Source organism: Lithobates pipiens, unplaced genomic scaffold, assembly GCF_037356315.1.
Source record: "Lithobates pipiens isolate NorthernLeopardFrog02 unplaced genomic scaffold, aLitPip1_a1.2 Scaffold_8, whole genome shotgun sequence".
In the NCBI taxonomy this organism is placed as follows: Eukaryota; Metazoa; Chordata; class Amphibia; order Anura; family Ranidae; genus Lithobates; species Lithobates pipiens.
In genome coordinates this window covers 530,771,398-530,796,788 of record NW_027507903.1, presented here as the reverse complement: position 1 = coordinate 530,796,788, position 25,391 = coordinate 530,771,398, and the positions used below count along the sequence as shown (strand labels likewise).

The 25,391-nt window shown below is 43.0% G+C and overlaps 1 protein-coding gene across 3 annotated transcripts in view; it reads right to left on the bottom strand.

The window, feature by feature from the left end:
• Positions 1–19,164: 19,164 nt before the first annotated feature.
• The window catches only part of KCNIP3 (potassium voltage-gated channel interacting protein 3), a 227,157-nt gene continuing 220,930 nt past the window's right edge, over positions 19,165–25,391 (bottom strand). For all 3 annotated transcript variants that reach the window (XM_077469519.1, XM_077469521.1, XM_077469520.1), the window contains 3 exons: positions 24,299–24,403; positions 21,058–21,120; positions 19,165–20,000 (listed from right to left, as the gene is read on the bottom strand). In XM_077469519.1, coding sequence (XP_077325645.1) covers positions 19,953–20,000; positions 21,058–21,120; positions 24,299–24,403 — 216 coding nt within the window. In that variant the 3' untranslated portion in view covers positions 19,165–19,952. The remainder of the gene's footprint in view (positions 20,001–21,057; positions 21,121–24,298; positions 24,404–25,391) is intronic.

The window sequence follows — 25,391 nt, the reverse complement described above, 5'->3', positions numbered from 1 at the left end:
GTATCTTGTTTTTTCTGGGTTTTGGTTGATATTCTGTCTCTATCATTTAAAATAGACATGATAAAAATGATAGACCCTTCATTTCTTTGTAAGTGGGCAAACTTAGAAAATCTACAGGGAATCAAATAAATATTTCCAGTGTGTATATAAAAAATTTTTTTAGCCATTCTTTCGTATTGCATTTTAGACAAGCTCTGTGGTGTGTACTAGAACTGCACGATTCTGGCTAAAATGAGAATCACAGTTTTTTTGCTTGGAAAATATATCAGGATTCTCACATGGTAACATCATCTTTCACATTAAACAAAAAAATTGGGCTAACTTTACTGTTTAGTTTTTTTGTTTTTGTTTTAATTCATTGAAATGTATTTTTTCCAAAAAATTGCATTTGAAAGACCACTGTGCAAATACAATGTGACATAAAATATTGCAACAATCGCTATTTTATTCCCTAGGATCTCTGCTAAAAATATATATATAATGTTTGGGGATTCCAAGTCATTTCTAGCAAAAAATACTGATTTTAACTCTGTAGGAAACAGTTTCAGAAAAAGGTTTAGAGTCCATTCACACAGGGGCAACTTTGGATTCGACTTCAAGTCGCCTCAAGTCGCGCTACATGAAAAAATCAATGTAAATGAATGGATCGTCTTAATACACACTACTGCAGTCCCTCCGACTTCAGAAAAGTTTCCTGTACTACTTCAATCCGACTTCTAGACGACTTGTACCCATAGAGTTCAATGGAAGTCGCCTCCAAGTCGGATCTCCATCTATATTGAAGCGACTTTACAGGAAAAGTCACCTCTCTAATAATAAAAACCGGCATGGGTTCCCCTCCACGGGGAAACCAGGCCCTTAGGTCTGGTATGGATTTTAAGGGGAACCCCTACACCGCAAAGCACCTTGTCCCCATATTGATGAGGACAAGGGCCTCTTCCCGACAACACTGGCCATTGGTTGTCAGGGTCTGCAGCCGGGGGGCTTATTGGAATCCGGGAGCCCCCTTTAATAAGGGAGCCCCCAGATCCCAGCCCTCCACCCTATGTGAATGAGTATGGGGTACATTGTACCCCTACCCATTCACCTGAGGGAAAAAAAAGTGTCAATAAAAAAACACACTAGACAGGTTTTTAAAGTAATTTATTAGGCAGCTCCGAGGGTCTTCCGACTTTGGGGGTCTCTTCTGACTTCTCCGCTCTCTCCGGCCTCTTCTACCAGTGTCCGGTTCTTCTCTTGCTCTCCGGCCTCTTCTCCAGCTCTCCGGTTCTTCCTCTCTCTGGTTCTTCTGCCGGGCTCCCCCGCTATCTTCTGTTCTTTTGCTATCGTCTCCATCGTCTTGATCCCTATTCTCTTCTTCCGATGTTGACACAACGCTGTCTCCTGCTGTAATGCCGTGTGCGAAGTGCGCAACAACTTATATAGGCATGGGGCGTGGTCACTGGGTGATATCACCCGGTGACCCCATCCCTTATGACGTCACATTCCCGGGGCATGCCTATATATATCCTCATCAACATGGGGACAAGGTGCTTTGGGGTGGGGGGGCCGCAGTGCACCCCCTTCCCCAAAGCACCCACCCCCCCCATGTTGATGGCATGTGGCCTGGTAGGCGGCGGGATGTGGGGGGGTGCTCGCTCGTCCCCACCCCCTTTCCTGACTGGCCGGGCTGCGTGCTCGGATAAGAGTCTGGTATGGATTTGGGGGGCCCCTACGCCATTTTTTCGGTGTGGGGGTTCCCCTTAAAATCCATACCAGACCTAAGGGCCTGGTATGCTCTTGGAGGGGAACCCATGTCAGTTTTTTATTTAAAATTTGGCGTGGAGTTCCCCCTCGAGAGCTGATTATTCTGTGATTGGCCACAGCTAAAGTCGCCTGGCCTGGGAGTGACATGAAGTCATGTTGCAAGTCACTCCAAGTCGCGTTGAAGTCACCCCAAGTCGTGCTGTGATTCATACTCAAGTCATGTCCAAATTGCCTCCCAAAGTCGCGCTGGAAGTCATGTTGCCCCTGTGTGAATGGACTCTCACTAAGTGAGTAAACTTCCTGCATTTACACACAGTTTATCCCTTTGATATAAGAAGGAAAAGTTACAATGTTTCAATGTTACAATGATGCACATAGGCACCTTGCCCTCAATTGCGGTCACTCTGGTAATTGTTTTTTATTTTCTTACCTTCACCCCTTATACTGATCACTTCCCCCCTTTTTTCTGTTGTTTTCTCAACCCTGCCAAAAAAATTATTTTCACAATTTTTTTCATTTTTAGTATTTTTTTCCTTTTGCTTTTTTCACTAGCTCTTCAACATAGGGGTTTTTCCACCCATCATATCGTTAGTACACATCTTGATTCACATGGGGTGCTGTCCATTTTGGGTTGCCGCCTGCTGCACTACGTCCCCTCAGCTCCCGGACGGGGCCCTGTTTGGTTGGTCTGGGGATATCACTGTCTGTGCCACCACTGCAAGGACCCTCATGTAAGTAACAGGGCTAATTAAGTTCAGGGGTATTTTCCCCTGTCCGTGGTTGGCCCTTTTTAATAATTTTTTACAATAAAATATTATTTATTCCCCTCTTATTATTTTTTCTATAGATCCCTACCACGGTTTTGCTCCTGATGATAGGCTATAAGGCCTTGAAACGCGTAGAGCTAACAACAACCGCGTGTATATACATATGAATTCCTCTGATCTTCGTTCCTTCCTTATTTGTTTTTTGTTTTTTGTTTCTTTTTTATTTCCATTTTTCTGTTTTTGTGGCTCCTCTGTGATATCTGTATAGTCATTAATTCCATTGTATTAAATCATGTTTCAATTACTGTTTGTATCTTATAATATATGTACCAACTCCTTGTTGGAATGTGTAATCAATGTGCAATAATTTTTATGAATTGTATATGTGTAAAAAATATAAAAATATTAATATATAGTAAAATGTATGGAACCAATTGATACAAATATTTCATAAACAATTCGAATAATTAAAAACTACTTTTAATCTAATTTGTTTCATTGCTCCCGTGTGCTTCATGGAAAAGTCCCGCTAGCTACGTTCTTCTATTTTTTTTACAATGTTTCTAGTTATCTACTAACATGGACAATGTTGTTAAAAACTTGGCAGACTGCCTGTTTTTTTTTTTTTTTGACAGCTGAGTGAGCAGAGAAGTCTCTACACTTGTTACATGAAAGAATCGGGAAACTGCAATAGAGATTGTGAGGGGGGTTCAAGATCACATTTTTTTTAACGATTAATTGTGTAGCTCTAGTGTGTACTGTAGGTCTGCAATATAATGAAGAGCATGAAAGGTAACCAACTCTGCCAGAGAAGATGAAGCTGTAGGTTATTGTGCACAAGAACGCCAGTACAAGGACGATAGAAAGACAGCTCATCCCAGGTAACATAATCTTAGCTTTATTTACAGAAGTGCAGAGATCTTTAGATAATGTAGTAGGACGCAAGAATCTCAGCTTATTTTCACTTGTCATATTGAAGATTCCAATAAAGGTCAGACACTGGTTCAAAGTCAGGTAACAGTCCAGCTGTTAAAAGACCTTCTTATTTGGTGTTGCCTACCTGTATGTGTATGTTGCCTACCCACAAATGTGTATCATGACATTTATGTGATCTGCTGCTGATATTAATGTTAAATTAACAACGCCCCAAAACAGCTTGCAAAACTCTGTGTGATTGCCTGAATCAGATTGCATGGGTGTGAGCACACTGGACACCCAGCAAGAGTACAATGGCAGCGAAGGTGCCCAGTGTGTCCCCGGACCACATATACAAACAGTAACAAAAAACTGGCCACTGCCCACACCTATAACGGGCCTTCACAGTGAGGAGCCCATGGAGGGCATATACATATAAAACAAAGACAATTCCATAGCTCAGCTCACCAACCAGTCTGCTGACCAACCAAATTAACCTGTCTAACCGTCTGTTAAAAGCAGGGGTTTAGTTAGCACACATTTGCAAACACATGTGAAAGCTGCAAGGCCTCGTCATGGCACCCTGCGTTGCTTGCAGTCCTAACACTACAAATTTCTATGTGTCTTCACAGTGGAAGCACATGCATGGAATGGATAGATGTGGGAGATTTGAGCCTGGAGGCTGCCCAATCACCCTTAAAGGAACAGGAGCACACTGGACACCCAGCAAGAGCACAATGGCAGCAAAGGTGCCCAGTGTGTCCTCAGACCACATATACAAACAGTGACAAAAAAATGGCCACTGTCAGTTTAGTTAGCACACATGCTAACATGTGCTAACTAAACCCCTGCTTTTAACAGACGGTCAGACAGGTTAATTTGGTTGGCCAGCAGACTGGTTGGTGAGTTGAGCTATGGAATTGTGTTTGTATTATATGTATATGCCCTCCATGGGCTCCTCACTGTGAAGGCCAGTTATAGGTGTGGGCAGTGGCCAGTTTTTTGTCTCTTCTGACATCTGTAGGGTATATTTTTCTCCTGACCCTGCTTTGGCACTGCTTCAGAAAGGGATTGATAAGCTATCTCTCCATTCCCGCACAATTATCATTCATATACTCAATATAGTCAGGCTATGGAAACCTCTCTCCCACCCACTATTTATAAAACTTTTCTATCAAGCTGAAATTTTGAGAATATTGGCATCCACAAATCTGACTTATGTTAAGTTTGTTTCTTTCTGGTCCCCGTGGTTACATCACCATAAATGTACAGTTTGAGAATGTTGACTTATGTTATGTCTTTCTCCTGTTCATAGTAGCTTTGTCACTTGATTTACCTTGTTTTCTTCCTTAATGCTTCTCTCCCTCTCCCCTATACCCCCAAACCAGTTTCCCTACTCTTCTTTTATCCTTCCCCTCTTATTCCCATCCACCCTCCTTTTCCCCCTGTTGAAGACCTTCACAAGTCTTGTTGTTGTAGACCTATCACTTTGTCTGTAGGTGGCTTCATGCCACATATGGAACTTTCTACTATAAAGTGATTTGTATATTGGCAGCGATATGACTTCAATGCTGTATTTTGTACCGCTCTATTTTTTCTTCTTTTGTTGAAACAAAAACTTTCAATAAAATCTTAGGCCCCTTTCTCACAGACAGACCACCTGTCCATTACCATCTGACTGTCATCATATCCGATCTGCCTGTTTTTAGCCTACAGGATCGGATGGGATATGGGCAGGTATCAACAGACACATGTTTGTTGACACCCACTGCTTAATTGATAGCAGTGGATGGTCATATCGGATCCGCCTGAAAAAACTGACAGGCGGACCTGATCTGACCATCCACTGCTCTCAATTAAGCAGTGGGTGTCAATGGACATGTCTGTTGACATGTCAACATGTCTGTTGAGACCTGCCATCATCCCATCCGATCCTGTATGCTAAAAACAGGCAGATCCATCTAGCGGATTGGATAGGATGACAGTCAGATGGGAATGGACAGGTGGTCTGTTTCCATCTAACAGCCGATAGAGGACAGCGGGCTGTGTCCGCTCTGCATCAGCGGAGTGAACACAAACCTGTCATTCGTGTCCACTCGTTCAGTGGGAATCAGCAGAGAGATCCCTCCACTGAGCAGGCGGATCCACCTGTATAAAAGGGGCTTTTTTGAACATAAAAGGCAGCATTTAGATGTGTATAGTTTTGTAAACATCAAAACGCAGCACTATAAGAATTGGTGAGGCCATGCACACAGCTACATCTAAAACCAAAGATGTGTGGTGTACAAAAAAAGTCTGACATAGCTTTTTCTGCAACCGTACATATCTAAAAATTTTACACGTGTGTAGCACTAACCCCCGAAGGAGCTGCTGGTTAGATTTGGGCTTACTGTTACCTTCTTTTCTCCTCACTTCACATCTAGGGGTGTCCCCGTGGTAGATGGCCCAGTAACTCGAGAGACTGACAACAGATCCACTTGAATGGATTTTATTTGCAAAACGTAGACAATGAACAGTCTCTTAAATTGGGATCAGAGGGTTGGAAAGGAAGTTCAGGTACTCTTAGTGTCAAAGTCAAATGTTGAAGAACTTGCTTACTTTGACTGCATCCAGAGAATAGCCATTCACAACTGGATATTCACTCAAGTTGGACAGTCCCTCTCTCACAAGGCCTAGCAGCCAACAAGGTGCTTAACTCAGGAACAAGTTTCTGCCACAGACATTGTTGTAGAACATACAAGATATGTCTCTGCCACAGACGTTGTTGTAGAACACGTAGGAAAACTAAACTTGAAGAACACTCGTGGTATATCTTGATCTTTCAGCCAGCTTGGCGATATCCACGAGACCGGATTCTCTTGGGCACTCCAGCACCTCCAGGCTCTTACTAAGAAACCAACCCGTACATGGCCTTCTTCTGAAGAGTCCTCACTGGGTCTGTCCCAAACCGGAGACAGCACCCAAACACCTCAGAATCCTCCTTTAGTTTCCTTGCCTCGGGCTAGCTAGCCCTGAGACATCAAGATTGGGTGGATCCACACCCCAGGCCATAGACTTCCTGGGAGCTGGTCAGGAGGACCAGGACCATGAAGTCAGCACATCCTTCTGGACCGGAACACCGACCCACGTGATTTCCGCATCTTAAATACCCTCTCCCAGAAAGCACAGCAAGAGCGCCACTCCCAGTGGGCAGGCTAGGAGAGAGAGTAACTTAAGCACCTGACCAGACCATAGTTCCATACCTGCCAGAAGAGACAGTGCCCCCTGTGGTCAGGCGGAACATCTCATAGTCCAGTCTGACTGATGCTGAAGTCCAAATTTAGACAATCGTACCCAAACCAAACTGCAGTTTAGGTATAACCTTAACTTTGAACAATGCATAGCGTGATCTCTTCAGGAGCCGCCGCTACACGTGTATACATGTAAATGCACATACTCTTACACACCTGAAGTAATTTAAAGAATTGTACACATCTAAATGCAAGTACTTTAGGCATGTATTTTATGCAGGATTTTCTGTGCAGAAACTAAGCATATGCCTGTGTGAATAAGCCCTAAATCTGGGTTTGTGCAATGCTCTGCAGAATATGCATGCACACACACCTCTAAAGGATCAGTAAGAGGGAAGGAGGACCTTCTGCTCCTGGACATACTGGAACCTGCGCTATATAACTTCTTCTGCTTCCCACACCACCAGTCACATTCCAAATTCCAAGGCTGATTCTTTACAGTGAGAAACCTATTTTGGGAATTTAGAACATCAAGCTTTCTCTTCTTGAGAGGCAGCAAGGAGTATGATCCTGCATCATCAGCAGGTGTGTTCCAGGAGCATGTGACCCCGGACTAGTACGAATCATTGGTGTATTACAGCAGTGTCTGGATGAGAAACTGAAATATTACTAAGTATGTAGATTTTGCTCCTTTGATGTATTTTAAAGATTTATTTTATTACCATTTTTACTGTCTAAATTAGGATCTGATGCAGGACATACAAGACTGTACTGCATTTCCAGCTCCTGGAGACGTTTGATAGGCACTGTTGTGGAATTATTTATTAATGTATGTTGTCAGAAATCCCCCAGTGTCAGTTTTGCTGTAATATGCTCATGCGAGCGTATTCACACATACAGACGGTGGAAGACCATTGGCTGTGGGAACCTTCCCGTGGACATAGCAGATCTGTTTGCTCTTTTAGGGATGATCGTTTATGCCTCACCAAGAGACTGGCCACCTCATGGCAATTGCATTAGCGCTCCTAGCAAATGGAAACAATAGCATAACCATACAAAAATCTTGGCCCACAGAGACATGATAGAGTACAGCTCACATCATTGGTAGTGGTGCGAATGTGCACAAGATCATGTTCAGAGCCCTGTAAGTAGTGTTCAAATTGTGAGACACTTTGGGGCTGATTTACTAACATGAATGTGTTGCGCCGGTTCATACCTCCATTTGTGCGGCAGGTAAATTTTCAAGTGAGCGTATGAACCGGCGCACGCATAAGCGAAACACAGAATATGCTGGCGCAATTCATAGTAGCGAGCGCCGTATCATTAACAGTGCATTCACACAGGGGCAACACGACTTCCAGCGCGACTTTGGGAGACAATTTGGACATGACTTGAGTGTGAATCACAGTGCGACTTGCGGCGACTTACAATACAACTTTAAGTCGCCCCAGGCCAGGCAACTTTAATAAAAAAAAAAAAAAAACGGCATGGGTTCCCCTCCAAGAGCATACCAGGCCCTTCAGGTCTGGTATGGATATTAAGGGGAACCCCACGCCAAAAAAAACAAATGGCGTGGGGGTCCCCTCAAAATCCATACCAGACCCTTATCCGAGCACGCAACCTGGCAGGCCGCAGGAAAAGAGGGGGGACGAAAGAGCGCCCCCCCTCCTGAACTGTACCAGGCCACATGCCCTCAACATTGGGAGGGTGCTTTGGGGTAGCGGCCCCCCCCAAAGCACCTTGTCCCCATGTTGATGAGGACTCCAAGATGATAGAAGACTTTAATAAAGGACTTGTCAAAGACCGTCTCCTGTCATTTTTAACCCCTTTGTCACTATTTTGGGGAAATGGTAGGGGTACTTTTGCACCCCCTTACCATTTCACACAGGGGAGGAGGCCGGGATCTGGGGGTCCCCTTGTTAAAGGGGGCTTCCAGATTCCGATAAGACCCCCATAACCACCGGCCAGGGTTATGGGGATGAGGCCCTTGTCCTCATCAACATGGGGACAAGGTGGTTTGGGGGCCCGCTACCCCAAAGCACCCTCCCAATGTTGAGGGCATGTGGCCTGGTATGGTTCAGGAGGGGGGGCGCTCTCTCGCCCCCCCCTTTTCCTGCGGCCTGCCAGGTTGCGTGCTCGGATAAGGGTCTGGTATGGATTTTGAGGGGGACCCCCACGCCATTTTTTTTGTCCCCGGGGTTCCCCTTAAAATCCATGCCAGACCTGAAGGGGCTGGTATGGATTTTGAGGGGGACCCTACGCCATTTTTTTTTTTGGCGTGGGGTTCCCCTTAAAATCCATGCCAGACCTGAAGTGCTAAATAACACCATCCTTTCACTCCTGTGGGGATCCATGGGTAACAGAGTTGAGTTGTCAGTAGCGGCTGGGGTTCATACATGTACACCAGCTAGGAGGCTCCAATCCATTGTCCCGGTGAACTATTTGATATACTGTGGAGGATAACCCATTGGCGTTGCTGTCTGGGCATAATATATACAAAACGTGTTTTGACATAATTCTGGTAAGCACATTTCCTAGGGAAGTGGAATCACGTGGTGCGGTGAAGGTGGATTCTCCACACACCTGACAAATTGTCCATGAACTACTGCTCAAGCACTTCACTTGGATTTGTCTCACTGGGTGATTTTCATTATACTGCTACCTAAGACCCCTTTCACACTGAGGCGCATTACAGGCGCTATATCGCTAAAAATAACGCCTGCATAGCACCTGTAAAGCGCCGCTCCTGTCTCTCCAGTGTGAAAGCCCAAGTGCTTCCACACTGGAGCAGTGCGCTTGCAGGACGTTAAAAATACTCCTGCAAGCAGCATCTTTGGAGCGGTAAAATGAATGGGCAGTGCGGCTATACCGCCTGCATAGCGCTGCTGCAGCAGCACTTTGTGGTGTTCTTAACCCTTTCTCGGCCACACGCACCCACTGCCCCAGTGTGAAAGGGGCCTTATGGTGTACAACTGATCATTTTAAAGCGCTGCTTTGCCTTAAGGACTTTTTTTCGAAATTAACTTTATGGTTTATAGATTTTAACTCAATACATTGGGCTAGAGAAACTATAATTGGTGGTATATTGGTGCACCTCATATCAAATAACCAATGGCCAGTACTCCATACTCATACTCTTGGACCTCTCTGCTGCCTTTGACACAGTTGGCCACCTGCTCCTCCTCAGCAAACTCCACTCCCTTGGCCTCCGTGATTCTGCTTTATCCTGGTTCTCCTGCTACCTATGTCAGCGCACTTTTAGTGTCACTTACAACTCCATCTCCTCTGCTCCTCTTCTTCTTTCTCTTGGGGTACCCCAAGGCTCCATCCTTGGGCCCCTCCTATTCTCTCTCTATACCTCTTCCCTGGGCCAGTTGATAACCTCCCATAGCTTCCAATACCACCTCTATGCCGACGATACCCAGGTCTATTTCTCCACTCCTCAACTCACCCCCTCGATCTCCTCACGGATCACAAACGTACTGAATGACATATCGGTATGGATGTTACACCACTTTCTCAAACTCAATCTTTCTAAAACTGAGCTTGCTATATTTCCTCCTCCCCATTCCCCTCCCCATGACTTTACCATTAAGATCAACAGCACAACCATTGGTCCCTCCACACATGCCAGGGTGCTGGGTGTAACCTTGACTCTGACCTCTCCTTCAGCCCCCACATCCAATACACCGGCTAAATCATTCCGCCTTAACCTCTGTAACATCTCCAGAATTCGCCCCTTCCTGACTAATGACACCACAAAGCAGCTTATTCACTCCTTGGTTATTTTCCACCTCGACTACTGCAACTCTCTTTAATGGCCTACCCTTAGACCAGGTTTCCCCCTTCAGCCTATTGAATACTGCTGCTAGACTCATACACCTCACTAACTGATCCATGACTGCTGCCACTCTCTACCAATCCCTTCACTGGCTTCCACTACTCCACCATATAAAATCCAAAATACTAACCACAACTTACAAGGCCATCCACAACATCGCCTCCAGATACCCCACCAACTTCATCTGCAGATATTACCCAAATCGGCTCCTCCCAGGAACTACTGCTCTCTAGCTCCCTTGTTACATGATCCCATGCTCGCCTACAGGACTTCACTAGATCCTCTCCCATCCTCTAGAACTCCTTGCCCCAGTATGTCCGATCAGCCCCTACCCTGTCCACCTCTAGGAGATCCCTGAAACTCATCTATTCAAGGAAGCTTATCCCACATCCACCTAAGAACTGCACCCAAGCCACCCCCATCAAATCATCCCTCACAGCTATTATCTTTTGTACCACCCCCCCCCCCCTTAGAATGTAATCTCCATGAGCAGGGCCCTCCTGTCCCTTCTATATTGAACTGTATTGTAATTGTGCTGTCCCCCCTCTACATTGTAAAGCGCTACGTAAACTGTTGGCGCTATATAAATCGCATATAATAATATACTATTATATAGCAGCACTTATAGTTTATGTAGAATATAGTTGAATGTGTAACTGTCTAATACCATCAAACCTTGGCGCACTATTGCACACAACTATTGCACCAAATATTGCCAAACTCATTTTCTGTACCATTATTTAGTTGGCGCAGAGAGGACTTTTTGTGTGAAACGTCACGCTTAGGATTTTGTTTTACAATTGCTGCATTAGTTGCATCTTTCATTTCAACCACCCTTAAAACTGAGCTATTATTTGGCACATCCAAAATAGTTTATCTGTCCAAATTTTCTGTTATAGTTCAGGCCCAAATTGAAAGTAGAACTGTAGGTACAACTTTTTTTTTTCATTTTGGATATGGTTACTGTATATGCTGGCGTATAAGACTACCTTTTACACTTAAAAAAAATGCCCAAAAATCGGGGGTCGTCTTATACGCCGGGTATACAATGCTGCCCGAAGCATGTCAGCCCCCAAATGTCTGCTAATACTGTATGTGGCTTCAGCTACAACAGTATACGCCGTTGAGCCAATCCCGGCGAGCGATGTATTCTATTAATGAATACAGAGCCTGCTTGGATTGGAGTAACAACCTCGGCCAATCCGAGCAGGCTACATAGAGTAGCCTGCTCGGATTGGCTTTGAGAGAGAGAGAGAGAGAGGCAAGGGCTGATGATGCTACAGCCTCTGCCAATCCAAGCAGGCGTTGTATTCATTAAAATAATACACCACTCACCATACTTCCCTGGGTAAATCCATTCACTGATCTCCTACTACTATACATCCTGCTGTTTGCCTTTGAGGTCCCAGGCACCCAAGAGGGACAGGCAAATCTGGGACATATGACAGGGGGGTTATTAAATGCATAGAATGTAACCCAAAAGTGGTATAGGTTTGGTTAGTGAAAAATTCTACTTTCCAGAGTTGTGGCATTCAATAGATCTCTGTTTGTGTTATTGTTTGATTTACTTTATGACATAACACAGCATGGCGGATGAGTAGTTGGCATTCTTGCTTTGTGTTTTTTAATGGTTCTAATGTTTTTTTTAAATGGTGTTGCCTCAGAAGGGGGGTAGTCTTATACCACGAGTATTGCCCAAATGTTTTCACTTGAAAAATAGGGGGTCGTCTTATACGCCCAGTCGCCTTATACGCCGGCAAATACGGTATAAGGTTTATTTTTTCCATCTTTGTCCCATTGGGGAGATTTAACTTTACTTTCTGTCCCATAGCCAATAAAGGAAGCCAATAGAGAAAGTGAGAGGAATTTCCTACAAATTAGGGGAATCCCATGTCACCATTTGCAGATTTGCCCTCTATTAATGATTTGGGGACAACCCAAAATTTTGAATTTTCTTTTACTTTCACTTTTAATGATAATGGTAAACAGGACTAATACAGAGGGTAAATATCCCTAATGGGGGGCACAGACAATAAAAAGCCGACTTACTCTGTCCAAAACTAAAAGAAAAGTTTGCATTTGGTTAAACTTGAACTTATAGTTTAGACCAGCTAAATACATTTAAGGTCCATAAAAATGAAAGGTTCGACATGTCCCCTGTTGAGTGAGAGCCAGAGCTCTGCAGTCAGCTGGATGCATGAGTTTTGCTCACTGCAGAGCCATAGGTCTGACTCGGGGGGGGGGGGGGGCATGATAGAGCTCTACAGAGAGACCGCTGCTTCCACATAGGAAAGGAAGGATTCTTTTCTGCAGAACATTGCCAGGTAAGAGAATTTTCCACTCAGGCTGTGGCCACTTTGGAAAGAAATTATACTGAAGGGCTTTGCACACCTTTTCTTTGGATGCACCTGGAATAAATTTTACTGATTTAAACATAAAGTTTGATTGAGCTTTAAAGTGGTAGTAAACCCCTACATATACCCAGTGAAGTGACTGGCCTCAGGTAATACACAGAGATGAAGTGACCTTCTCTACTCTAGATCCGTTCAAAGCTCAGAATTAATAAAGGTTGTCTGAGCTGTCATAAAAAAGTGGGCGGAAAGCTGAAATTACACTCTGCAGGGCTCTGTGAGGAGAGCTCTGAGAGATGATTGGATGAAAGTGGCACACCCCCTTCACACAGCACACAGGAACAGAGCTGAGGCTGTCAGTCAGCTGGAGATCCTTCCCTGTCACCTTTTTTCTCTTGGTGTCAGGAAAACTTGTCAAACGTGACTCATGCTAGTAGCAGAGGAATGAAGCAGCAGACAGAAATAACACTTAGCAGGTTGTGCTTTGTCCATATTTCATGTCTGAGGTTTACAATCACTTTAACCTCCCTGGCCGTATTCCCAAGTGTGTAACCCCGAGCCACACTTGGGATCGCATCACAGGATCCAGGTACAGTTACTTATCTTGTCCCCAGAATCCTGCGATGTCTCCCCGCTGTGTGTGTGAGCCGCCCTCCGCTTGATCTATCACAGTGCCGAGTTCGGTTCCCTGCAAGCGTTGCGACACATGGGGATGGAGCACGGCACAAAATTCAAAAAGTAAAACACACACGGTTTTATATTATACAGTGGTGTGAAAAAGTGTTTGCCCCCTTCCTCATTTCCTATTCCTTTGCATGTTTGTCACACTTAAGTGTTTCGGAACATCAAACCAATTTAAACAATAGTCAAGGACAACACAAGTAAACACAAAATGCAATTTGTAAATGAAGGTGTTTATTATTAAAGGTGAAAAAAAATCCAAACCATCATGGCCCTGTGTGAAAAAGTGATTGCCCCCTAAACCTAATAACTGGTTGGGCCACCCTTAGCAGCAACAACTGCAACCAAGCGTTTGCGATAACGTGCAATGAGGCTTTTACAGCGTCCTGGAGGAATTTTGGCCCACTCATCTTTGCAGAATTGTCCTAATTCAGTTACATTAGAGGGTTTTCGAGCATGAACGGCCTTTTTAAGGTCATACCACAACATCTCAATAGGATTCAGGTCAGGACTTTGGCTAGGCCACTCCAAAGTCTTCATTTTGTTTTTCTTCAGCCATTCGGTGGTGGACTTGCTGGTGTGTTTAGGATCATTGTCCTGCTGCAGAACCCAAGTTCCTTTCAGCTTGAGTACACGAACAGATGGTCGGACATTCTCCTTCAGGATCTCTTGGTAGACAGTAGAATTCATAGTTCCTTTTATCACGGCAAGTCTTCCAGGTCCTGAAGCAGCAAAACAGCCCCAGACCATCACACTACCACCACCATATTTTACTGTTGGTATAATGTTCTTTTTATGAAATGCAGTGTTCCTTCTACGCCAGATATACTTGGACACACACCTTCCAAAGAGTTCCACTTTTGTCTCATCGGTCCACAGAATGTTGTCCCAAAAGTCTTGGGGATCATCAAGATGTGTTGTGGAGAAATTGAGACGAGCTTTGATGTTCTTTTTGCTCAGCAGTGGTTTTCTCCTTGGAACTCTGCCATGCAGGCCATTTTTGCCCAGTCTTTTCCTGATGGTGGAGGCATGAACACTGACCTTAACTGAGGCAAGTGAGGCCTGCAGTTCCTTGGACGTTGTTGTGGGGTCTTTTGTGACCTCTTGGATGAGTCGTCGCTGCGCTCTTGGGGTAATTTTGGGCGGCCGGCCACTCCTGGGAAGGTTCACCACTGTTCCATGTCTTCGCCATTTGTGGATAATGGCTCTCACTGTGGTTCGCTGGATTCCCAAAGCTTTGGAAATGGCTTTATAACCCTTTCCAGACTGATAGATCTCAATTACTTTCTTTCTCAATTGTTCCTGAATTTCTTTGGGTCTCGGCATGATGTGTAGCTTTTAAGGATCTTCTGGTGGACCTTACTGTGTCAAGCAGCTCCTATTTAAGTGATGCCTTGATTGTGAACAGGTGTGGCAATAATCAGGCCTGGGTGTGGCTAGAGAAATTGAACTCAGGTGTGGACAACCACAGTTATAGTATGTTTTAACCAGGGGGGCAATCACTTTTTCACACAGGGCCATGATGGTTTGGATTTTTTTTCACCTTTAATAATAAACACCTTCATTTACAAATTGCATTTTGTGTTTACTTGTGTTGTCCTTGACTATTGTTTAAATTGGTTTGATGTTCCGAAACACTTAAGTGTGACAAACATGCAAAGGAACAGGAAATGAGGAAGGGGGCAAACACTTTTTCACACCACTGTAAATACTGTTCTTTCTGTCTGGAAACTGGAGATTGTCCATTGCAATCAAAACCGTCCCTTTACATCAAAAGCAGTTTTAGACCAGATAGAAAACAGTGATAATAAATTAGAATCACTCGCAGAATTGAGCGATAGGGGTTTGTGGGGGAAATCCGTCATCAAACACTGAAAATAATGACAGCGACAATTCTGCAACTGAGCGAATTTCTGTGTTTTTGATTTGATTACATTATTGAATCATTTTTATTTGTATTATATTATTATTTGTTATAATTATTTATTATATTATAATTTGTGATTTTGTGTTTCAAACTTTATCATACCCGGGATGTCTACTAGACTATTGTTTGGACAGATTTAAGTGTGTTATTCCTAAGGCCGCGTACACACGGGCGGATTGTCTGCCCAACTAAGTTCGTCAGACAATCCGACAGACAGTCCGTCCAACTTTTAAATGAACGGACTTGACCACACACGATGAACAGACAGTCCGCTGAAAGCTTGCGCGATGACGTGTACAGCACGTACGACGGGACTAGAAATTCGACGTCCAATACACTGCAATGCAACCTTCGGCGTGTAAATCCTTTCTGAGCATGCGCCATACTTAGTCCGTCCAACTTGCCTATACACGCGCGGACTGTCCGCTGAAACCAAGTTTGGACGGACAAAATTACGGAAATTCCGAAAGACTTAGTCCGTCAGACTGTCCGCTGAAAAAGTCTGCTGAAGCCCACACACGAGCGGATTGTCCGCTGAAACACGTTTCAGCGGACTAAGTTGGGCAGACAATCCACCCGTGTGTACGCGGCCTAAGAATTACAGGACTACAATATAAAATGCCAAATTTCCATACAAAACATTGTACCGCTTTGAGCATCAAAAATCTGAAAAAAAATTATACCGCCAGGGAGGTTAAGTAAGAAATACCACCTATCATGTGCATTAATTATCCAACATTTTTGGATTGTCTATTCCATTTGTCCATGCAGTAAATCTTTTACCTTTTGGGTCATAGTAATGACAATATATCTATTTTCTTCCATATCACCATATCCGCTGTTCCTTTTGTATGAAACTAATATTTTTTCTATATTGTATTTCATACTGTATTCTATAGGAATCCCATTTTTATAGGCCTAGCTCAGAAAGAGAACAGTGATCATTAATTGAAATGGTATATACAGTAAGTAACCTAAAGGGGCACTGGAGTTGAATTATAAAAACTGGAGAAAAAGTGGCATTTTCTATGGCAAGCAGTAAGAATATTGATTGGTTTCAGTCGGTATAGAGAGTCAGTTTTAAAATTTCTCCAGTTATTATAACTCAGTCTTAGCTATTATTTATAGTAAAAAGACAACACACCCTTATTTTTTATCTGATGGTTGATTGTGAAATGAAGACCACAGCACTAAAAGAGGATTTACAAGAAATCATGTCTAGCTTTGAAACCAGAAATATACCTTCCTGGTGGCTCCCTAGTAAATAAAGACAATTACTGATGTAAGCAAAAGATTGCCTCTCTATTTTCATTATATGGATTGCACATATAACTACTTTAAATTGCCAGACTATGAGTTGTTTTTTATTTGCACATCAAAGCAGTCTTCAGAGAAAAGTAGGATTATCAAAAGTAATTCTAATCTGCATGGTCAGTCTTGTTTGTTTGAACACATTGATTTAGCTGACTTGAAGAAGTTGATTAATTAAAGTGGTTCCAAAGGCTTAAGGTTTTTACCCTAATGCATTCTCTGCATTAAGGTAAAAAAACTCTCTGTGCAAAGGATTCCTCCGCAGCCCCCCCACCCTTTTATACTTACCTGAGCCCGATCTTAATCCAGCCCTGTGCCCAAAAGCAGCAGCTCTCTCTGCTTTCTCCCTCCTTCCTTACAGGGCAGATTGATAGCAGCGGGAGCCGTTGTATGTCAATTTTGTGTCTAGGGAGTGGGGGGTGTGGCTGAGCCACGCTGTCTGTGTCTATAGATGAAGGCAGCACAGCTCGAGATCCAGCCTCCCCCATGAGTTCAACCATAAGAAGTGGCTTCTTATGGGGGCACTCACAGAAGAGGTAGAGCGAGCCAGGAGCACCAGCGGGGGACCCCCAGAAGAGAAGCATTGGGGCTGCTCTGTGCAAAACCACTGCACAGAGCAGGTAAGTATTACATGTTTATTATTTTTTTTAAATGCACGGAAATTTACAATCACTTTAAAACTGATAAAAAGAAAATTACAATAAACTTTCTGATCACTGAGTCTTGTTCTCTCTGGAGAGTAGACCCTTCAGCCTGCCTGGTAAAATACTTACCTTCCTACCAAGTACACTCCAGCAATTTCACTGTACTGCCCTACCCGGAACCACAAAAGAAAACCTTTCATGGTTAGTATTTTAACAGACAGCCTGCATTAAGGGTGGTGGGAGTTACCTTAAAGTGTGTTACTAAACCCATAACAGTATAATCAATCTGTATATGCAGTAAAGCATGCTTGTTATACTCACTGTGGAACCTAAGGGGTTTATCCTGCGCATTGTGTAAACGGCTTTTGATTGTGTCTTCTCTGATCCTTCCCTTCAACTGTACCCAATCTATCTCCTGACAAGACAGAGCCTTTAGAGTCACTCTGCACATGCTCAGTTTGGTGTGTATTACTAGAAAAAAAAATTCTTGGGAGGGTGCATGTGATTGGCACAGGGCCAATCAGCACTGTCTAGAAAGATGACAGTCCCATTTATTTGGGATGACATCCCACCTCACTTGCTATACAACTGTTGGTTTTCCCATAAACTCATAAGCAACACATTGGGATTAGTATAAGGTTACAAAGGACGGTACTGGGTTTAGTAACACTTTAAATTAACTTTTCTATTGTGTTAATTTTTAGTCTGTTGAAAACATTTTGTTATAAACTGCAGAACACTTCCCTCTTATGTGTTATGGTGATAAGGAGGTGCTCTGTAGTCCTAACACCAGTGGCAGCTGGTGCTGGAGGATTTGGGGGGGTACGGGCGGCCCTCTTCAGGTCCGCACTTACCCTACGGCGGAGTTCCCCTGGACTGTCCGATGTTGTATCTTCTGTCAGGATTCTGACAGAATGTTGTATCTTCTTTCAGGATTCTGAATGGCCGGGAAGCTGGAAGCTGATACTGATTTGCTGGCATCGCAGGGAGGATGGGCTCAAGGCGCAGTGCTCTGTGCCCCGAGGACAATATACAACTGGCTAATGGGCCTCGGGATATGGTCATGTGCCTGTGAGGGGGTGACGGACCTGGTAGAAATCTATTCGTCCGGCGCCCCCTGAGTGCATGGCCACACAGATGGTGCGAGCAGGGGGGAGATACCATGGGCTTGGGGGTGGTGCCCCTGGGCCCCTTATAGACTGGCCGCCACTGCCTAACAATCTTCCTGTCCTAGGATGAGAGTGCTGCCCACCCACAGAAATAGTATAGTGAGTGAGTATTGTCACCCTAGAGAAAAAACTGTGACTGGCAGGATTACCAGGTAAAAAAGGACATAAGGACTGGTAAGCAGCAATATATTTAATTTTATGTCCTTGAGTTTCAATACATTTTAGCCAGTTAACCATTTAAACCTATGAAACTAAGTTTTTCTTTAAATCAACACTGCAAGCCTGCTTTATCTTTGGTAGTCATAAAATCCTCTTTGGTGTGCTTTTCTTAATCTTGATTCACTTCATTATTAGGGCTCTAACCTCAGGTCCCAGCTCATCATCTTTCCTGTGTCCATCTAGGGTATCTTCACTGAAGCACTCTAGCACTCTAGTTGGACAGGGGGTGACTTTTGGCATATTTATACTAATTTCAGAGGGGCATAAAGTAAAGAGAGTTTTCACATGACATGTACACTTCAAGTGCAATGTAACCTTGTTTGCATAGTTGTTAATAATGCAGTCACCTTAGGCACAACTTCATTGTGTTAATCTTCCATTCACTCTACTGATGTGAACCATACATTTTATTTTTTACCATATGGGGCAAAAATTATAGCAAAAAAAACTTCAACAGCAACAAACAGATCTGACAGAACAGCAAAGTGACATATTGCTTGGATGGGGTGTTGTTGAGGACATGCATAAAATAAAACCATCAGGATTGGCTCATTACATTTGTTGGAAAATCTTAAAAAAAAAATGCTCCAACAAAACAGAAATGATGACCTTAACCTTTCCAGTGCCAGAGTAGTTGGTGCAAAGATGACCCCATCCTCCGGCTGGGAAAGAGCTCACCAATTTTCCTTCTGCATCTTATACATGTAGGGTCAGGATGGGGGATTTGGCAGGTCTTCATGAAGCCCAGAACGTAGATTGTTGCGTAAAATTCGGATTTGTCTAACAAAAGATTGTATGTTTTCAGTTAATATGGGGTGTGTGTCGTGTCTCCTCATTGAGTTTAGGCAAGAGCGGCTTTCTGTAAAAATCCCTGATTTAAGAATCCCAGCTCTTGCAGAGATAAATGTGCTTTTTATCCTCTTATAATATAAAACAGTCCCTAAAAAGGTGAGTTTGTTACTGTGAGGAAAAGGAAGGGATCAGTGCAAACAGGCAGGCAGTAAGAGGGATTGTCTGTTCCCTGGGAGAGATTACTCCATCCATTGACTGTTCGTGACACAAGGAGTGGGGTGTCTGTGATCCAAGTGTGGGCATATGCCATTGGATGGGTCCTTTCTAGTGCTGGCATGGGTGGAGTCTCACATTCCCATCTAGATCACATTTTCAAAGAGTTGCATGGACTTCATGATGTTTTCATCCTGTGGAAAGAAAGGTACATTTGATTGCCAGATTCACTAATTTATGTTCAAAATTGTACAGTATCTAAATGAGCCTTTCTACCATTAAGGAAACCTTGAAAAAATGTTGTGATCTCGGTGAATCAATCCCTGAAATAATTTTAACTTATTTTTATTTCAGCAACTTATGGTACATTAGTGTAATCAGTGAGTTTTAGATATACATAAAATAAATAAAAGAGAAATATTGTCTGGAGTGGAGCATAAGATGAAGTAGGATGAATGGCTACATTTAAAGAAGTTTTCAAGACTGTCAAGCAGCTATAGGCGACCTAGGAACCACTGGCACTTGGCAACTTCCTGGACCATATTTATCATAATCTGCAACTGCTTGAAGGCTTACATTTCTTTTTAGGATCTCAACCTAATACACATTGTTATTATTTATATACTGTAGCTCTAAATGCCTTTGGCTCTCTTTTCTATAACTTTCATGCCTTTTAAAAAAAATATTTTAAAATAATGATAATGTAACCTCTGTACTAGTACTTACGTGGGCCTTTAATTTTGTCCTGCACTGCAGACTCAGAATGGTGGCATAGGCACTGGAGCCTAAAGCATATCGTTGGGTAAATGACAATCCCCCAAGTGGTACTTAGTAGCAGTATCTTGCATAGCAAGACAACTAAAGCTAGAACCCCTAGGGATTTCACAATGAACCCCAGTTTAGAATTCCTGATCTAAACATAAACAGCATTATTTAAGGTGGTTTTACATTCCCCACATCCAGGAAAAGAAACAAAACGACTGAATTACAGGTGGCCATGGTACTAAACTGTGCAGGGAAATTATGTAGAAAACAGTTCTACTGTTTCTAATGGTAAATCTGGCCCTACAAATTACAGTAAACCCATAGCAACCAGTAAGCTTTGGGTTCACTACTGCCAGATAATTAAAAGATGAACGTTGTTGATGTAAGATGTTTCTTTTTGTTAACCTAATGTGAAATGTTTAACATTATCATGTTTAATGTACAGAGAAGGGAAATACAATAGACAAACAAGGCCATAACAATAACCTTTTGGCAAGTCTCCAGAAATTCATCAATGGTCACAACTCCATCATGGTTTCGATCCATCTTCTGTAAAATAGGTGATGTGGAGAGAAAATGACACATTATGTATGGGTTAGGAGGTTGTGTGTCATTTTTAGAAAAGCTATAGACACTTTTTGTATGTTACAAATAACCTTTCAAACACCTATCTCCTCCCAGATGTAACTTATGAGGTAATTGCTCGTTTTGCGACCAGTGTAGGCCTAGAAATGCCTAATGGACAAAAGTTTGTGGACACCTGGTCATCACATTATAAAAACTCGTTGGACATTCCATTCTGAAACCATATGTATTATAATGGAGTACCCCCTTTGTGGTAGTAACAGCCTCTACTCTTCTAAGAAGGCTTTCCAAACACATTAGCAGTGTGTCTATGGAAATTGGTGCCCATTCAGCATAAAATGTCTTTGTGATATTAGGTAGTGATGTTGCACAGAGAGACTTGCAATCAATGATCCATTTCCTTCCAGTAGGGTTAAGGTCAGGGCTCTGGGCAGGCCAGTTGAGTACTTCCATAGCACCCTCATTAAACAATGGTTTTATGGACTAGACTTTGTGCATTTGAACTCAGTAATTTAAAGTGATTGTAAAGGTTTTGTGCTTTTAAATATGACATCAAACATGCCATACTTACCTGCTCTCTGCAATAATTTTGCACAGAGCAACCTGATCCTCCTATTCTGGGTCCCCCACTGCGTTTCTAGTTCCTCCTGTCTTCCAAGTACCCCCCTAGCAAGCCACTTGTGGGAGGAGGGGGGAGTACTTGTGTCCTGCTTGCAACTCAGTCCTGCAGTGCAGCTCAGCCCTGCCCCTCCCCCCCCCCCCGCTCCCTTGTCATTGGAGTTTAATGGCAGCAGCAGGTGTCAATTATGCAACTGCTCTCACTGAGCACAGTGAGGAGGGAGAAAGAACAGCACCATTGATCTCTGGTACAGCACTGGATCGAGTTCAGGCTCAGGTAAATATTGGGGGGGGTAGGCCAGGAAGTGATGATATCATCCCACATAGTAAACTGAGAAGTGACCCATCATACACCTGGGGAAGAATAGGAAGGGACTACTCGTGGCCACAGCATATGGAACAGGTACCCTAGTACTCTTGATGTCAGAAAACAAGCAAATGTACCTTAGTGCAAGGCATAACACTTTTTAATGTGAATAGGTAACGTGAAAGTGATTTTTTGGAAGAATAATGTTTTTTTAAGTTTGCACACTATGGTCTTCATCTATTTCTTCCTTATGTTGCTTGAACCTATATAATTATAACACCAGCAAGAGGAGAGAAAATGAGTTGGTCAAGTTGGAAAGTAAATAGTGTTTAATCTCTGTGTAACAAGTGTATTTTAACTTATCTGTAGTGGGTTGTCTGTGTTGGGGGTTGAATATCACTGGAGCACTGCGTTATTTGTCAGTAATCACGAGAGCAGTTTTATGGGCTACATGATATGGACACTGTTTTAACCGGTTCCCACCTGCTGTATAGTCAAATGACGGCTGGGTGGGACCACTCTAGTTCTGGGAGGACATCATATCAGAGGTTGCCCATCAGTTCTACCTATTAGTGTAGCCTCATCAGTGCAGCCTATGGGTGCCCATCAGTGCAGCCTCATCAGTGTCCATTAGTGCTGGCTACTAGTGCCCATCAGTGCAGCCTATTAGTGCTCATCAGTGCATCCTTATCAGTGAACATCAAAAAAGGAGAAAAATTACCTGTTTATAAAATTTTATAACAGAGACTAAGAAAAACTTTTTTATTTTCTCGATTTTTGGTATTTTTATGTTTGTTTAGCTAAAAAAAAAAGAATAAAATAATAAAACAGTGGTGATTAGAGATACCACCAAAAGAAAGCTCTATAGGTGTGAAAAAAATTATAAACATGTAATATGGTATAATGCTGCATGACAGCGCAATTGTCATTCAAAGTCCGACAGCGCTGAAAATTGGCCAGGGCAGGAAGGGGGCAAAAGTGCCTAGTAGGCAAGTGGTTAAGGGCATTGAGTCTGAATTTGATGGGGATATCTGCACTACTGCACTTTTTAGGGTAATTTTGATAAATGGGCACTTTATTTTTGCACTTTATTGTATAATATATATTTATTTTTTAGTTGTATGCACATAGATTTGTATACTTGGACCAATAGCACTGTATAGAATTGTTTAATATATGTACTTATGTTGCATTTTGGATACAGCAGCTTTTGTGTTAGATCCAAGCGCTGGTAGATAGGATTAGAGTTTGCACATAAAAGATGCAGAGAATTTAAAGTGGCTGTAAACCCTTTACGACCTCTTTTTACTACAGGTAAATCTATAATAAGGCTTACCTGTAGCTACCCTGGATATCTCCTAAACCTGGTTTAGGAGATATCCCCTGTATCTGCATGTGCCGACGTCATCGGCACATGCGCACTGAAGCAATGGCACGTACATACGTTAGTGTGCCATTACCGGTGGCTCCCGTATGCTTGCACTGGAGTGATGACATCACGGCTCCGGTTAATCACAGCGCCGGAGCCCGCGATACTTGAAAGTAACTCGGGGAGCAATGTCACCCGCCAGAGTGGTATACGTGGACTGCTGCAGGGGCTTCATTCTAAGCTAAGTAATTCATAATGAGCTAGATGATATATGCTATACATACTAGCTCATTTTGCCTTTGTCTTGCAGGTTTTTTTTGTTTTTGTTTTTTGGGGGGGGTTAGTGGGTTTACACTTTGAGATAAAAAAAAACCTTTAGCCAGTAGAACTACTTTAAAGGGATTCACCTAATTTTGCTCATATACTAGTGTATATACCTCCTGTATATAAAGTCAATTTTTGTCTAATAAGTACTTAAATGTCGCCATTAACAAAAGTGAATGTTCCGTGACCTTTTTATATAAAGGTCTTTTATATATTTAGTATAATAACATGTTCCCATTAGATGTAAACGCCTAAGTAGAATTCTTATGGTTTTAGTCTTTATTCATGCTCTGCTGTATGTTGGAATATTGTATTCGTTCCTTTGCCTGAAATATCAGCAAATGTTGGCTCCATATAAACAAATAATGATAATAATGCAAGGATGTAGTCAGAAATTGAAACTGGCATATGATGTCCTTTAGTGCTCTGACATGTCCCAGTCAGTGACTGTTTTTACAACATACACTGCTAATTATTGTGTAAAGCAAATCAATGGATGTTTGGTATTTTAATGTCAAATTTACCTGGAAGAATCTTTCCACATGCTCTATTGGTGCATCTTCTCTTAGCATTGGGTAAGTGTACCTCCCCATCATGTCATAGATAGACTTCATTATGGCCAGCATCTCCTAAATGTGACATAATATATCATAGAACAATAGTAATATATCATAAGAAAGACATAATATATCAGATTTAACACGTGTTTTTGGAGGTTAAGGGTTTACTTTTTTAAAGTATATGTGAACTCTCACCTTGTAAGACAACAGTTTAAAATATGAAAGGCAAAACATTTGTGTATACATATAAAAAATATCTAAAAAAACGTTATTTATGACAGTATCATCAGGTATTCCACACAAAGGAAGCAATACCAAGAGAACAAGATACATTTTCATACAAGCCCATGGTACAGTGGGCACACCATTAAATTGGCTGTAAAAGCTGAAGGTTTTTTACCTTCTTTGTGCAACGCCCCCCCCCCCCCCCATCCTTACCTAAACTCCTTCTGATACAGCAATATTCACGATAGCCTCGGCTGTGCCGGGACTCTCCCGCCTCATTGGCTGAGACAGCAGTGGGTGACCATTGTCTCCCACTGCTGTCAATCACAGCCAGTGAGCCAATGAGGAGAGACCAGGGGTGGGGTTGAGCCACAGCTCTAAGTGTCTTATGGATGCATAGAGCAGCGGCTCGGGAGCGAGCACGCAGCTGTGTCCCCAGGGCAAGCAGCTTTCTCTGCGGCACTGCTAGAGGGGGAGGAGCCAGGAGCATTGGTGAGGGACCCAAAAAGAAGGGAATCTGAGCTGTTCTGTGCAAAACCACCTGCACAGAGCATGTAAGTATAACTTTAAAAAAAAGCTTTAATACCACTTTAATGTGAAATGTTGGGGGTATCATATTCTTTAACCACCTGCTGACAGCTCACAGTAAACATGTATGTGACTGGCCTTCTTCTGGTTTTGGGGCATGCATGTGAGTGCCCCTTGCCGACCTATGCTGTGATTGGACATAGCACGAGTTGGCATCAGATTCTGCTGATCATTACAAAAACACAGAACTCTGTGTGCATAGGAACGGTGATCTGGCTGTTTCTTCTCCCTAAAAAACAAGGGG